We start from the raw sequence: 10,984 nt of genomic DNA on the forward strand, positions 1-10,984 counted from the left end.
TTACTCATTGAATACATTTTAGATTAGTAAATCGTTTAAAAACGCGACACAGGTCCCGTGGTGTAACGGTTATCACTCTGGACTTTGAATCCAGCAATCCAAGTCCAAATCTCGGCGGGACCTCTTCAATTACTTATTGAATACATTTTAGATTAGAAAAACGTTTAAAACACAACGAAACATATCAACAGGTCCCGTGGTGTAACGGTTATCACTCTGGACTTTGAATCCAGCAATCCGAGTTCTAATCTCGGCGGGTCCTCTTCTATTACTCATTGAATACATTTTAGATTAGTAAAACGTTTAAAAACGCGACACAGGTCCCGTGGTGTAACGGTTATCACTCTGGACTTTGAATCCAGCAATCCAAGTCCAAATCTCGGCGGGACCTCTTCAATTACTTATTGAATACATTTTAGATTAGAAAAACGTTTAAAACACAACGAAACATATCAACAGGTCCCGTGGTGTAACGGTTATCACTCTGGACTCTGAATCCAGCAATCCGAGTTCAAATCTCGGCGGGACCTCTTCTATTACTCATTGAATACATTTTAGATTGGTAAAACGTTTAAAAACGCGACACAGGTCCCGTGGTGTAACGGTTATCACTCTGTACTTTGAATCCAGCAATCCAAGTCCAAATCTCGGCGGGACCTCTTCTATTACTTATTGAATACATTTTAGATTAGAAAAACGTTTAAAACACAACGAAACATATCAACAGGTCCCGTGGTGTAACGGTTATCACTCTGGACTCTGAATCCAGCAATCCGAGTTCAAATCTCGGCGGGACCTCTTCAATTACTCATTGAATACATTTTAGATTAGTAAAACGTTTAAAAACGCGACGTAACATATCAAATGGGTCCCGTGGTGTAACGGTTATCACTCTGGACTTTGAATCCAGCAATCCGAGTTCAAATCTCGGCGGGACCTCTTCTATTACTCATTGAATACATTTTAGATTAGAAAAACGTTTAAAAACGCGACACAGGTCCCGTGGTGTAACGGTTATCACTCTGGACTTTGAATCCAGCAATCCGAGTTCAAATCTCGGCGGGACCTCTTCTATTACTTATTGAATATATTTTGGATTAGTAAAACGTTTAAAAACGCGACGAAACTTATAAACAGGTCCCGTGGTGTAACGGTTATCACTCTGGACTCTGAATCCAGCAATCCGAGTTCAAATCTCGGCGGGACCTCTTCAATTACTTATTGAATATATTTTGGATTAGTAAAACGTTTAAAAACGCGACGAAACATATCAACAGGTCCCGTGGTGTAACGGTTATCACTCTGGACTTTGAATCCAGCAATCCGAGTTCAAATCTCGGCGGGACTTCTTCTATTACTCATTGAATACATTTTAGATTAGTAAAACGTTTAAAAACGGTTCGAAACATATCAACAGGTCACGTGGTGTAACGGTTATCACTCTGGACTTTGAATCCAGCAATCCGAGTTCAAATCTCGGCGGGACCTCTTCTATTACTCATTGAATACATTTGAATATATAGACTCTGAATCCAGCAATCCGAGTTCAAATCTCGGCGGGACCTCTTCTATTACTCATTGAATACATTTTAGATTAGTAAAACGTTTAAAAACGCGACGTAACATATCAAATGGGTCCCGTGGTGTAACGGTTATCACTCTGGACTTTGAATCCAGCAATCCGAGTTCAAATCTCGGCGGGACCTCTTCTATTACTCATTGAATACATTTGAATATATAGACTCTGAATCCAGCAATCCGAGTTCAAATCTCGGCGGGACCTCTTCTATTACTCATTGAATATATTTTGGATTAGTAAAACGTTTAAAAACGCGACGAAACGTATAAACAGGTCCCGTGGTGTAACGGTTATCACTCTGGACTTTGAATCCAGCATTCCGAGTTCAAATCTCGGCGGGACCTCTTCAATTACTCATCGAATACATTTTAGATTAGTAAAACGTTTAAAAACGCGACGAAACATATCAACAGGTCCCGTGGTGTAACGGTTATCACTCTGGACTCTGAATCCAGCAATCCGAGTTCAAATCTCGGCGGGACCTCTTCAATTACTCATTGAATACATTTTAGATTAGTAAAACGTTTAAAAACGCGACGAAACATATCAACAGGTCCCGTGGTGTAACGGTTATCACTCTGGACTTTGAATCCAGCAATCCGAGTTCAAATCTCGGCGGGACCTCTTCTATTACTCATTGAATACATTTTAGATTAGAAAAACGTTTAAAACACAACGGAACATATCAACAGGTCCCGTGGTGTAACGGTTATCACTCTGGACTCTGAATCCAGCAATCCGAGTTCAAATCTCGGCGGGACCTCTTCTATTACTCATTGAATACATTTTAGATTAGTAAATCGTTTAAAAACGCGACACAGGTCCCGTGGTGTAACGGTTATCACTCTGGACTTTGAATCCAGCAATCCAAGTCCAAATCTCGGCGGGACCTCTTCAATTACTTATTGAATACATTTTAGATTAGAAAAACGTTTAAAACACAACGAAACATATCAACAGGTCCCGTGGTGTAACGGTTATCACTCTGGACTTTGAATCCAGCAATCCGAGTTCTAATCTCGGCGGGTCCTCTTCTATTACTCATTGAATACATTTTAGATTAGTAAAACGTTTAAAAACGCGACACAGGTCCCGTGGTGTAACGGTTATCACTCTGGACTTTGAATCCAGCAATCCAAGTCCAAATCTCGGCGGGACCTCTTCAATTACTTATTGAATACATTTTAGATTAGAAAAACGTTTAAAACACAACGAAACATATCAACAGGTCCCGTGGTGTAACGGTTATCACTCTGGACTCTGAATCCAGCAATCCGAGTTCAAATCTCGGCGGGACCTCTTCTATTACTCATTGAATACATTTTAGATTGGTAAAACGTTTAAAAACGCGACACAGGTCCCGTGGTGTAACGGTTATCACTCTGTACTTTGAATCCAGCAATCCAAGTCCAAATCTCGGCGGGACCTCTTCTATTACTTATTGAATACATTTTAGATTAGAAAAACGTTTAAAACACAACGAAACATATCAACAGGTCCCGTGGTGTAACGGTTATCACTCTGGACTCTGAATCCAGCAATCCGAGTTCAAATCTCGGCGGGACCTCTTCAATTACTCATTGAATACATTTTAGATTAGTAAAACGTTTAAAAACGCGACGTAACATATCAAATGGGTCCCGTGGTGTAACGGTTATCACTCTGGACTTTGAATCCAGCAATCCGAGTTCAAATCTCGGCGGGACCTCTTCTATTACTCATTGAATACATTTTAGATTAGAAAAACGTTTAAAAACGCGACACAGGTCCCGTGGTGTAACGGTTATCACTCTGGACTTTGAATCCAGCAATCCGAGTTCAAATCTCGGCGGGACCTCTTCTATTACTTATTGAATATATTTTGGATTAGTAAAACGTTTAAAAACGCGACGAAACTTATAAACAGGTCCCGTGGTGTAACGGTTATCACTCTGGACTCTGAATCCAGCAATCCGAGTTCAAATCTCGGCGGGACCTCTTCAATTACTTATTGAATATATTTTGGATTAGTAAAACGTTTAAAAACGCGACGAAACATATCAACAGGTCCCGTGGTGTAACGGTTATCACTCTGGACTTTGAATCCAGCAATCCGAGTTCAAATCTCGGCGGGACTTCTTCTATTACTCATTGAATACATTTTAGATTAGTAAAACGTTTAAAAACGGTTCGAAACATATCAACAGGTCACGTGGTGTAACGGTTATCACTCTGGACTTTGAATCAAGCAATCCGAGTTCTAATCTCGGCGGTTATCACTCTGGACTTTGAATCCAGCAATCCGAGTTCTAATCTCGGCGGTTATCACTCTGGACTTTGAATCCAGCAATCCGAGTTCAAATCTCGGCGGGACCTCTTCAATTACTTATTGAAGACATTTTAGATTGGAAAAACGTTTAAAACACAACGAAACATATAAACAGCTCACGTGGTGTAACGGTTATCACTCTGGACTCTGAATCCAGCAATCCGAGTTCAAATCTCGGCGGGACCTCTTCTATTACTCATTGAATACATTTGAATACATAGACTCTGAATCCAGCAATCCGAGTTCAAATCTCGGCGGGACCTCTTCTATTACTCATTGAATATATTTTGGATTAGTAAAACGTTTAAAAACGCGACGAAACGTATAAACAGGTCCCGTGGTGTAACGGTTATCACTCTGGACTTTGAATCCAGCATTCCGAGTTCAAATCTCGGCGGGACCTCTTCAATTACTCATCGAATACATTTTAGATTAGTAAAACGTTTAAAAACGCGACGAAACATATCAACAGGTCCCGTGGTGTAACGGTTATCACTCTGGACTCTGAATCCAGCAATCCGAGTTCAAATCTCGGCGGGACCTCTTCAATTACTCATTGAATACATTTTAGATTAGTAAAACGTTTAAAAACGCGACGAAACATATCAACAGGTCCCGTGGTGTAACGGTTATCACTCTGGACTTTGAATCCAGCAATCCGAGTTCAAATCTCGGCGGGACCTCTTCTATTACTCATTGAATACATTTTAGATTAGAAAAACGTTTAAAACACAACGGAACATATCAACAGGTCCCGTGGTGTAACGGTTATCACTCTGGACTCTGAATCCAGCAATCCGAGTTCAAATCTCGGCGGGACCTCTTCTATTACTCATTGAATACATTTTAGATTAGTAAATCGTTTAAAAACGCGACACAGGTCCCGTGGTGTAACGGTTATCACTCTGGACTTTGAATCCAGCAATCCAAGTCCAAATCTCGGCGGGACCTCTTCAATTACTTATTGAATACATTTTAGATTAGAAAAACGTTTAAAACACAACGAAACATATCAACAGGTCCCGTGGTGTAACGGTTATCACTCTGGACTTTGAATCCAGCAATCCGAGTTCAAATCTCGGCGGGACCTCTTCTATTACTCATTGAATACATTTTAGATTAGTAAAACGTTTAAAAACGCGACACAGGTCCCGTGGTGTAACGGTTATCACTCTGGACTTTGAATCCAGCAATCCGAGTTCAAATCTCGGCGGGACCTCTTCTATTACTCATTGAATACATTTTAGATTAGAAAAACGTTTAAAAACGGTTCGAAACATATCAACAGGTCACGTGGTGTAACGGTTATCACTCTGGACTTTGAATCAAGCAATCCGAGTTCTAATCTCGGCGGTTATCACTCTGGACTTTGAATCCAGCAATCCGAGTTCTAATCTCGGCGGTTATCACTCTGGACTTTGAATCCAGCAATCCGAGTTCAAATCTCGGCGGGACCTCTTCTATTACTCATTGAATACATTTTAGATTAGAAAAACGTTTAAAAACGGTTCGAAACATATCAACAGGTCACGTGGTGTAACGGTTATCACTCTGGACTTTGAATCAAGCAATCCGAGTTCTAATCTCGGCGGTTATCACTCTGGACTTTGAATCCAGCAATCCGAGTTCTAATCTCGGCGGTTATCACTCTGGACTCTGAATCCAGCAATCCGAGTTCAAATCTCGGCGGGACCTCTTCTATTACTCATTGAATACATTTGAATACATAGACTCTGAATCCAGCAATCCGAGTTCAAATCTCGGCGGGACCTCTTCTATTACTCATTGAATATATTTTGGATTAGTAAAACGTTTAAAAACGCGACGAAACGTATAAACAGGTCCCGTGGTGTAACGGTTATCACTCTGGACTTTGAATCCAGCATTCCGAGTTCAAATCTCGGCGGGACCTCTTCAATTACTCATCGAATACATTTTAGATTAGTAAAACGTTTAAAAACGCGACGAAACATATCAACAGGTCCCGTGGTGTAACGGTTATCACTCTGGACTCTGAATCCAGCAATCCGAGTTCAAATCTCGGCGGGACCTCTTCAATTACTCATTGAATACATTTTAGATTAGTAAAACGTTTAAAAACGCGACGAAACATATCAACAGGTCCCGTGGTGTAACGGTTATCACTCTGGACTTTGAATCCAGCAATCCGAGTTCAAATCTCGGCGGGACCTCTTCTATTACTCATTGAATACATTTTAGATTAGAAAAACGTTTAAAACACAACGGAACATATCAACAGGTCCCGTGGTGTAACGGTTATCACTCTGGACTCTGAATCCAGCAATCCGAGTTCAAATCTCGGCGGGACCTCTTCAATTACTCATTGAATACATTTTAGATTAGTAAAACGTTTAAAAACGCGACACAGGTCGCGTGGTGTAACGGTTATCACTCTGGACTTTGAATCCAGCAATCCAAGTCCAAATCTCGGCGGGACCTCTTCAATTACTTATTGAATACATTTTAGATTAGAAAAACGTTTAAAACACAACGAAACATATACTCATTGAATACATTTTAGATTAGAAAAACGTTTAAAACACAACGAAACATAGGACCTCTTCAATTACTTATTGAATACATTTTAGATTACTAAAACGTTTAAAAACGCGACGAAATATATTAACAGGTCCTGTGGTGTAACGGTTATCACTCTGGACTCTGAATCCAGCAATCCGAGTTCAAATCTCGGCGAGACCTCTTCTATTACTCATTGAATACATTTTAGATTAGTAAAACGTTCAAAAACGCGACGAAACATATCAACAGGTCCCGTGGTGTAACGGTTATCACTCTGGACTCTGAATCCAGCAATCCGAGTTCAAATCTCGGCGGGACCTCTTCTATTACTCATTGAATACATTTTAGATTAGTAAAACGTTCAAAAACGCGACGAAACATATCAACAGGTCCCGTGGTGTAACGGTTATCACTCTGGACTCTGAATCCAGCAATCCGAGTTCAAATCCTCGGCGGGACCTCTTCTATTACTCATTGAATACATTTTAGATTAGTAAAACGTTCAAAAACGCGACGAAACATTTCAACAGGTCCCGTGGTGTAACGGTTATCACTCTGGACTTTGAATCCAGCAATCCGAGTTCAAATCTCGGCGGGACCTCTTCTATTACTCATTGAATACAATTTTGATTTAGAAAACGTTCAAAAACGCGACAGAAACACATCAACAGGTCCCGTGCACGGCTTCGACAGGTCATTAGACCGTGTTGCGTGTAACATTTTAACGTACACAGTACAAGACATGGGAAAATCATGTTGGTTAATTATTACTAACATGTATTATGCACATATTGTACCTATGTATAGTTTGTAGCTCAGTTGGATTGGGTTAAAATACTGACTTGTTAGTTGGAGAAATCTACTGTACGAATACTGCCGTTTAAGCTGTGTAACTATAAGTCGACTACGAATAAGTTTCTTGTAATATATACCTTTATCGTTTATGATACAATGTTAATAAGTTGTGATTCAACCCAGTTAATTTAGTTAAAGTAGTCTGTACTATAAAATATATAGTCACCAGTACGATGTAGTTATATTGGTTAATTACTATAAAATATATAGTGTACCACTGTACCAGTACAATGTAGTTATATTGGGTAATTATAGTTTAATATATAATTGCAACTAACCTTAGATATATACATCTTAAATGCTTTAATAAGGCTCCAGTATTTGATCTCTAAACGACGCCACACTATGCTTTGAGTAAACAAATAACAGATAAATCCAATAGTTTCCAGGTCGCTTGTAATACCTTTTGCTTGGTAAGCTTTGTACTGGAGCAAACCCACCAAACACTGTGTTTAAAAACACGCGGCGCTGATTTGTTCATTACCGCGAAGCTTATTACTGCGCAAGTTTCTCTGAAAATCGCGCAACTTGTAACTTCGTAAACGCAAACCTGTCATTTGAAGTTTGTTTTTGTTTCAGTTGCTAGCTGTTGCCAAGGATGGATTTTTACGTCAGTTGCTTGCTTGGTGTCGTCACTATCGTTGTTTGTGTTCGATATTACGTCAGCAGCAAGTGGATTAGGTTTACCGAAGAAATTGATTTAAAAGGGAAAAACGTAATTATCACTGGTGCAAATGCAGGTAAAGTACATTTAGATAAAAATATGTGGTATATTGGAGTACTGTATTAACATTGCATACGCACATACAATACGTGTAATGAGTAAATTAGTATTGATTAAGTTATGGCATATAAGTATACGTTAAGTGTGTATTAGTGTCCCACAGTCAATTTTAGCTGACGTTTGTTGATAAATACCACGATAAGGACACACGCTCAAAACTAATGTAAACATATAACAAAGCTTTACCATGTACCAACTACAAACCGTACGAGTTGTTACCGTGTATAAACAACCTTGCGGTAAATGTGCTTCATATTTACATTGCAATGTGCACGTTTATAAACGAACTCTACAGCAAACGATTGGCAAATATACTGCATTCGCATACAGTTTAAACTTTAAGGATTCCAAACTAACAACTGTTTTATTTTAACATAGGTTTGGGTCTTGAATTGTCAATCCAGTTTGCCAAACGAAATGCGCGCGTTTATATGGCGTGTAGGAACACTAAGAAAGGTGCACTCGCGGTTGAATATGTAAGGAAACATCTGGGTTCCTCCGCAGACGTGATTTGTGTGGAATTAGATCAATCGTCATTGGTTTCAGTGAGGCGTTTTGTGGACGATTTTAAAACGAGAGAAAAGAAGTAAGAATCTAAATTTCAAATGTACAAAGCGTTGCAGAATATCTCGAAAAAGGATAATGCGTGTGTATATAATCATTTTTGCTTCTAGGCTGAACTGCGAAACGTGAAGGTGGCTGTACACAGTATCCGGAATTCGTCCGTTTTGTCTGTTTTGTCCGGATTTTGCTGCCGCATGCGGTACTCGGTAATGGGTTTGCATACGACTTCGCAAGCGGGATACTGTGTACAGCCACCTCAAGCCACATATAACATACACAGTACCTGTACCGCTTGTATTTATAGATTGGACATATTAATCAACAATGCAGCTGTCAATGCAATACCATCATCTATCACCGAAGATGGCATCTTATTACATTACGCTACCAACTATTTCGGGCCCTTCCTTCTTACGAATCTATTGCTTGGTGAGTTCTTACATTCTTCTTACGAATCTATTGCTTGGTGAGTTCTTACCCAAAAGTAAACAATTTTAATATCGTATACTTCGTAACGGTGTTTTGACGATTAACAACGGCCAGTATAGTGGTGAGCATATGATTATATTTATATACTGGGGTGGGGGAAGACGGGGACCTTTAGCACATAATATCCAAATATCTTAATCGTGTTTTAAACAATTAATAAAAGTCTATGGCAGTTGTTAAAACACAGTTTTATATTTCTTTAAATGTTCTTTGTTAACTACCAAGTTGAACAAGAAAATAAAATGAACAGGTGTTCCATCTTCTCCCACCCTATACTCTATAATATTGTAAGCATTCCTTGTTTACTACCAAATGCTGGGACGATAGAGCAGTATAAAATCATGTTCAATCTTACCCCACTATACTTGGATGAAATCATGTCCCATCTTACCCCACCATATTTCTTTTCATGCAGAACTCCTTGAAAGATCTGAAGCTGGAGGTCGCGTTGTTAACATAGGATCGCTGTCACACACGGGTGCTAGATTGGACTTGGATTACATTCAACCGGACAAGGCTAGGATTTATATTCAAACGATGCAGAAAGGATTTATTAAAAAACAAGAAGATATTTTGCTTTATCAGAATTCGAAGCTAATGATGCTCATGTTTACATTTGAACTTGCGAAAAGGTATTGTGGTGTTTAGTATCTATTGTGTTAACAGGGTAGTGTGCATGAGGTGTATGAATACAACATGTGTGTCTGGTGTATAAGAACACACCAATGTTATAACTCGACAGTGAGCATGCTGAGGTATACATATGAACTTTTTGTTAATCCAGGCTCGGCAAACGTGGTGTAACATCAAATTGTGTCCACCCCGGTATAGTAGCCACCAGAATGCTTGAAGATGATCGAAACCTACTGAGGAAAGTTATCGTCTTTTCACTACGGCTGTTTGCAAAAGTAAGGACAAAGCAGAATGTTGTATGTGTTTGTGTTACGCAGTGGTGAGAGCGTCCACTTCGGCTAATGGGTTTGTAGCTTAATAATGTCACTATTGTGAGGGTATATGTGCGTATGTGTGTGTCAACCCAGCGGTTTTGTAGATAGTAGTTTAAATTGTCATTCAATCAGAAAAAATACCCCTAAGTGATATACGTGGTAACGACAGTCGTTTTCCGCCATGCGAGGTCAAATAAGTTACATTCGTGGTTTATACACGACTTTACACTATACATGTTAAGTTTACACGGTGTTCCTTACATTAGTCAGCAGAAGAAGGTTGTCAATCGATATTGCATTGTGCTCTGTCAGAGCAACTACGTGACGTCACTGGAAAATATTTCGGCAACTTTGAGGAAGAGAAGAATGTTCACGAGATGGCGCTAGATGAACGATCGTGGGAAAAGTTGTGGGAAATCAGTGAAGATACTACCGGGTTGTCATAAAGCTTTATCCAAACCTGAACTTAATTGTTTCATCCACTAGTAAACCTATTTGTAACCAGTGTTTATATACGTTGCCTATGTTTCCCCACTTAACTGCCGTAAACGTTCTGAAGTCCTCTACAAGTAAATGTGGCCACGTGTTTGCCAGGGATATAAGTGTTCAAAAGTGTACCGAGAAACGTTGCAATATTAATATAAAAAGATTCGTAACGTACTTAAAGCCCTAAGTAGGGTGGGGGAAGATGGCACACCTTTTATTTGACTTTCTCGTCCGATTTGGTTGTAAACAAAGAATATTTAAAGAATTATAATACTATATCCTCAACGACTCTCATGAACCATTGCTAATTGTTTAAAACGCGATCAAAATTTTTGGTTATTATACGTGCTAAAGATGTCCCGTGTTACCAACTTAAAATATACTCAGATTTGTCCCCAATAAAAATAAACCATACAGTTGTCTATTTCTAA

At 39.4% G+C, this 10,984-nt stretch overlaps 1 protein-coding gene and 32 non-coding genes across 33 annotated transcripts; all 33 read left to right on the top strand.

Moving 5' to 3' along the window:
• Nucleotides 1-458: 458 nt before the first annotated feature.
• Trnaq-cug (transfer RNA glutamine (anticodon CUG)) lies at nucleotides 459-530 on the top strand. The gene has a single exon. It is a non-coding gene; the product is annotated as a tRNA-Gln (tRNA).
• A 196-nt stretch (nucleotides 531-726) lies between these two features.
• Trnaq-cug (transfer RNA glutamine (anticodon CUG)) lies at nucleotides 727-798 on the top strand. Its single transcript has one exon. It is a non-coding gene; the product is annotated as a tRNA-Gln (tRNA).
• Nucleotides 799-867: 69 nt separating this feature from the next.
• Trnaq-uug (transfer RNA glutamine (anticodon UUG)) lies at nucleotides 868-939 on the top strand. Its single transcript has one exon. It is a non-coding gene; the product is annotated as a tRNA-Gln (tRNA).
• A 57-nt stretch (nucleotides 940-996) lies between these two features.
• Nucleotides 997-1,068, top strand: Trnaq-uug (transfer RNA glutamine (anticodon UUG)). Its single transcript has one exon. It is a non-coding gene; the product is annotated as a tRNA-Gln (tRNA).
• Nucleotides 1,069-1,136: 68 nt separating this feature from the next.
• Trnaq-cug (transfer RNA glutamine (anticodon CUG)) lies at nucleotides 1,137-1,208 on the top strand. Its single transcript has one exon. It is a non-coding gene; the product is annotated as a tRNA-Gln (tRNA).
• Nucleotides 1,209-1,276: 68 nt separating this feature from the next.
• On the top strand, nucleotides 1,277-1,348 carry Trnaq-uug (transfer RNA glutamine (anticodon UUG)). The gene has a single exon. It is a non-coding gene; the product is annotated as a tRNA-Gln (tRNA).
• Nucleotides 1,349-1,416: 68 nt separating this feature from the next.
• Nucleotides 1,417-1,488, top strand: Trnaq-uug (transfer RNA glutamine (anticodon UUG)). The gene has a single exon. It is a non-coding gene; the product is annotated as a tRNA-Gln (tRNA).
• A 146-nt stretch (nucleotides 1,489-1,634) lies between these two features.
• On the top strand, nucleotides 1,635-1,706 carry Trnaq-uug (transfer RNA glutamine (anticodon UUG)). The gene has a single exon. It is a non-coding gene; the product is annotated as a tRNA-Gln (tRNA).
• Nucleotides 1,707-1,851: 145 nt separating this feature from the next.
• On the top strand, nucleotides 1,852-1,923 carry Trnaq-uug (transfer RNA glutamine (anticodon UUG)). The gene has a single exon. It is a non-coding gene; the product is annotated as a tRNA-Gln (tRNA).
• A 68-nt stretch (nucleotides 1,924-1,991) lies between these two features.
• On the top strand, nucleotides 1,992-2,063 carry Trnaq-cug (transfer RNA glutamine (anticodon CUG)). Its single transcript has one exon. It is a non-coding gene; the product is annotated as a tRNA-Gln (tRNA).
• Nucleotides 2,064-2,131: 68 nt separating this feature from the next.
• Nucleotides 2,132-2,203, top strand: Trnaq-uug (transfer RNA glutamine (anticodon UUG)). Its single transcript has one exon. It is a non-coding gene; the product is annotated as a tRNA-Gln (tRNA).
• Nucleotides 2,204-2,270: 67 nt separating this feature from the next.
• Trnaq-cug (transfer RNA glutamine (anticodon CUG)) lies at nucleotides 2,271-2,342 on the top strand. Its single transcript has one exon. It is a non-coding gene; the product is annotated as a tRNA-Gln (tRNA).
• Nucleotides 2,343-2,806: 464 nt separating this feature from the next.
• On the top strand, nucleotides 2,807-2,878 carry Trnaq-cug (transfer RNA glutamine (anticodon CUG)). Its single transcript has one exon. It is a non-coding gene; the product is annotated as a tRNA-Gln (tRNA).
• Nucleotides 2,879-3,074: 196 nt separating this feature from the next.
• On the top strand, nucleotides 3,075-3,146 carry Trnaq-cug (transfer RNA glutamine (anticodon CUG)). The gene has a single exon. It is a non-coding gene; the product is annotated as a tRNA-Gln (tRNA).
• Nucleotides 3,147-3,215: 69 nt separating this feature from the next.
• Trnaq-uug (transfer RNA glutamine (anticodon UUG)) lies at nucleotides 3,216-3,287 on the top strand. The gene has a single exon. It is a non-coding gene; the product is annotated as a tRNA-Gln (tRNA).
• A 57-nt stretch (nucleotides 3,288-3,344) lies between these two features.
• Nucleotides 3,345-3,416, top strand: Trnaq-uug (transfer RNA glutamine (anticodon UUG)). Its single transcript has one exon. It is a non-coding gene; the product is annotated as a tRNA-Gln (tRNA).
• Nucleotides 3,417-3,484: 68 nt separating this feature from the next.
• Nucleotides 3,485-3,556, top strand: Trnaq-cug (transfer RNA glutamine (anticodon CUG)). Its single transcript has one exon. It is a non-coding gene; the product is annotated as a tRNA-Gln (tRNA).
• A 68-nt stretch (nucleotides 3,557-3,624) lies between these two features.
• Nucleotides 3,625-3,696, top strand: Trnaq-uug (transfer RNA glutamine (anticodon UUG)). Its single transcript has one exon. It is a non-coding gene; the product is annotated as a tRNA-Gln (tRNA).
• Nucleotides 3,697-4,218: 522 nt separating this feature from the next.
• Nucleotides 4,219-4,290, top strand: Trnaq-uug (transfer RNA glutamine (anticodon UUG)). The gene has a single exon. It is a non-coding gene; the product is annotated as a tRNA-Gln (tRNA).
• A 68-nt stretch (nucleotides 4,291-4,358) lies between these two features.
• On the top strand, nucleotides 4,359-4,430 carry Trnaq-cug (transfer RNA glutamine (anticodon CUG)). Its single transcript has one exon. It is a non-coding gene; the product is annotated as a tRNA-Gln (tRNA).
• Nucleotides 4,431-4,498: 68 nt separating this feature from the next.
• On the top strand, nucleotides 4,499-4,570 carry Trnaq-uug (transfer RNA glutamine (anticodon UUG)). The gene has a single exon. It is a non-coding gene; the product is annotated as a tRNA-Gln (tRNA).
• A 67-nt stretch (nucleotides 4,571-4,637) lies between these two features.
• On the top strand, nucleotides 4,638-4,709 carry Trnaq-cug (transfer RNA glutamine (anticodon CUG)). The gene has a single exon. It is a non-coding gene; the product is annotated as a tRNA-Gln (tRNA).
• Nucleotides 4,710-4,905: 196 nt separating this feature from the next.
• Nucleotides 4,906-4,977, top strand: Trnaq-uug (transfer RNA glutamine (anticodon UUG)). The gene has a single exon. It is a non-coding gene; the product is annotated as a tRNA-Gln (tRNA).
• Nucleotides 4,978-5,034: 57 nt separating this feature from the next.
• Nucleotides 5,035-5,106, top strand: Trnaq-uug (transfer RNA glutamine (anticodon UUG)). The gene has a single exon. It is a non-coding gene; the product is annotated as a tRNA-Gln (tRNA).
• Nucleotides 5,107-5,727: 621 nt separating this feature from the next.
• Nucleotides 5,728-5,799, top strand: Trnaq-uug (transfer RNA glutamine (anticodon UUG)). The gene has a single exon. It is a non-coding gene; the product is annotated as a tRNA-Gln (tRNA).
• Nucleotides 5,800-5,867: 68 nt separating this feature from the next.
• Trnaq-cug (transfer RNA glutamine (anticodon CUG)) lies at nucleotides 5,868-5,939 on the top strand. Its single transcript has one exon. It is a non-coding gene; the product is annotated as a tRNA-Gln (tRNA).
• A 68-nt stretch (nucleotides 5,940-6,007) lies between these two features.
• Trnaq-uug (transfer RNA glutamine (anticodon UUG)) lies at nucleotides 6,008-6,079 on the top strand. The gene has a single exon. It is a non-coding gene; the product is annotated as a tRNA-Gln (tRNA).
• A 67-nt stretch (nucleotides 6,080-6,146) lies between these two features.
• On the top strand, nucleotides 6,147-6,218 carry Trnaq-cug (transfer RNA glutamine (anticodon CUG)). Its single transcript has one exon. It is a non-coding gene; the product is annotated as a tRNA-Gln (tRNA).
• Nucleotides 6,219-6,536: 318 nt separating this feature from the next.
• Nucleotides 6,537-6,608, top strand: Trnaq-cug (transfer RNA glutamine (anticodon CUG)). Its single transcript has one exon. It is a non-coding gene; the product is annotated as a tRNA-Gln (tRNA).
• A 68-nt stretch (nucleotides 6,609-6,676) lies between these two features.
• On the top strand, nucleotides 6,677-6,748 carry Trnaq-cug (transfer RNA glutamine (anticodon CUG)). Its single transcript has one exon. It is a non-coding gene; the product is annotated as a tRNA-Gln (tRNA).
• Nucleotides 6,749-6,816: 68 nt separating this feature from the next.
• On the top strand, nucleotides 6,817-6,889 carry Trnaq-cug (transfer RNA glutamine (anticodon CUG)). Its single transcript has one exon. It is a non-coding gene; the product is annotated as a tRNA-Gln (tRNA).
• Nucleotides 6,890-6,957: 68 nt separating this feature from the next.
• Trnaq-uug (transfer RNA glutamine (anticodon UUG)) lies at nucleotides 6,958-7,029 on the top strand. The gene has a single exon. It is a non-coding gene; the product is annotated as a tRNA-Gln (tRNA).
• A 694-nt stretch (nucleotides 7,030-7,723) lies between these two features.
• Nucleotides 7,724-10,977, top strand: LOC149726246 (retinol dehydrogenase 12-like). The gene is made up of 6 exons (XM_089890129.1): nucleotides 7,724-8,023; nucleotides 8,446-8,653; nucleotides 8,936-9,060; nucleotides 9,536-9,752; nucleotides 9,905-10,028; nucleotides 10,334-10,977. The coding sequence occupies exons 1-6, from the start codon at nucleotides 7,882-7,884 to the stop codon at nucleotides 10,511-10,513; spliced, it is 996 nt and encodes a 331-aa protein (XP_089746255.1). The 5' UTR covers nucleotides 7,724-7,881; the 3' UTR covers nucleotides 10,514-10,977.
• The last annotated feature ends 7 nt before the right edge of the window (nucleotides 10,978-10,984 follow it).

The sequence above is a fragment of the Ciona robusta genome, chromosome 12, assembly GCF_009617815.1.
Source record: "Ciona robusta chromosome 12, ASM961781v2".
Lineage (NCBI taxonomy): Eukaryota > Metazoa > Chordata > Ascidiacea > Phlebobranchia > Cionidae > Ciona > Ciona robusta.

Coding starts and splice junctions, on each gene's coding strand:
- LOC149726246 (XM_089890129.1), top strand. CDS start 7,882: ATGGATTTTTACGTCAGTTGCTTGCTTGGTGTCGTCACTATCGTTGTT. Junction 8,654..8,935: donor TTTAAAACGAGAGAAAAGAA/GTAAGAATCTAA, acceptor TTGTATTTATAG/ATTGGACATATTAATCAACA. Junction 10,029..10,333: donor CACTACGGCTGTTTGCAAAA/GTAAGGACAAAG, acceptor TCCTTACATTAG/TCAGCAGAAGAAGGTTGTCA.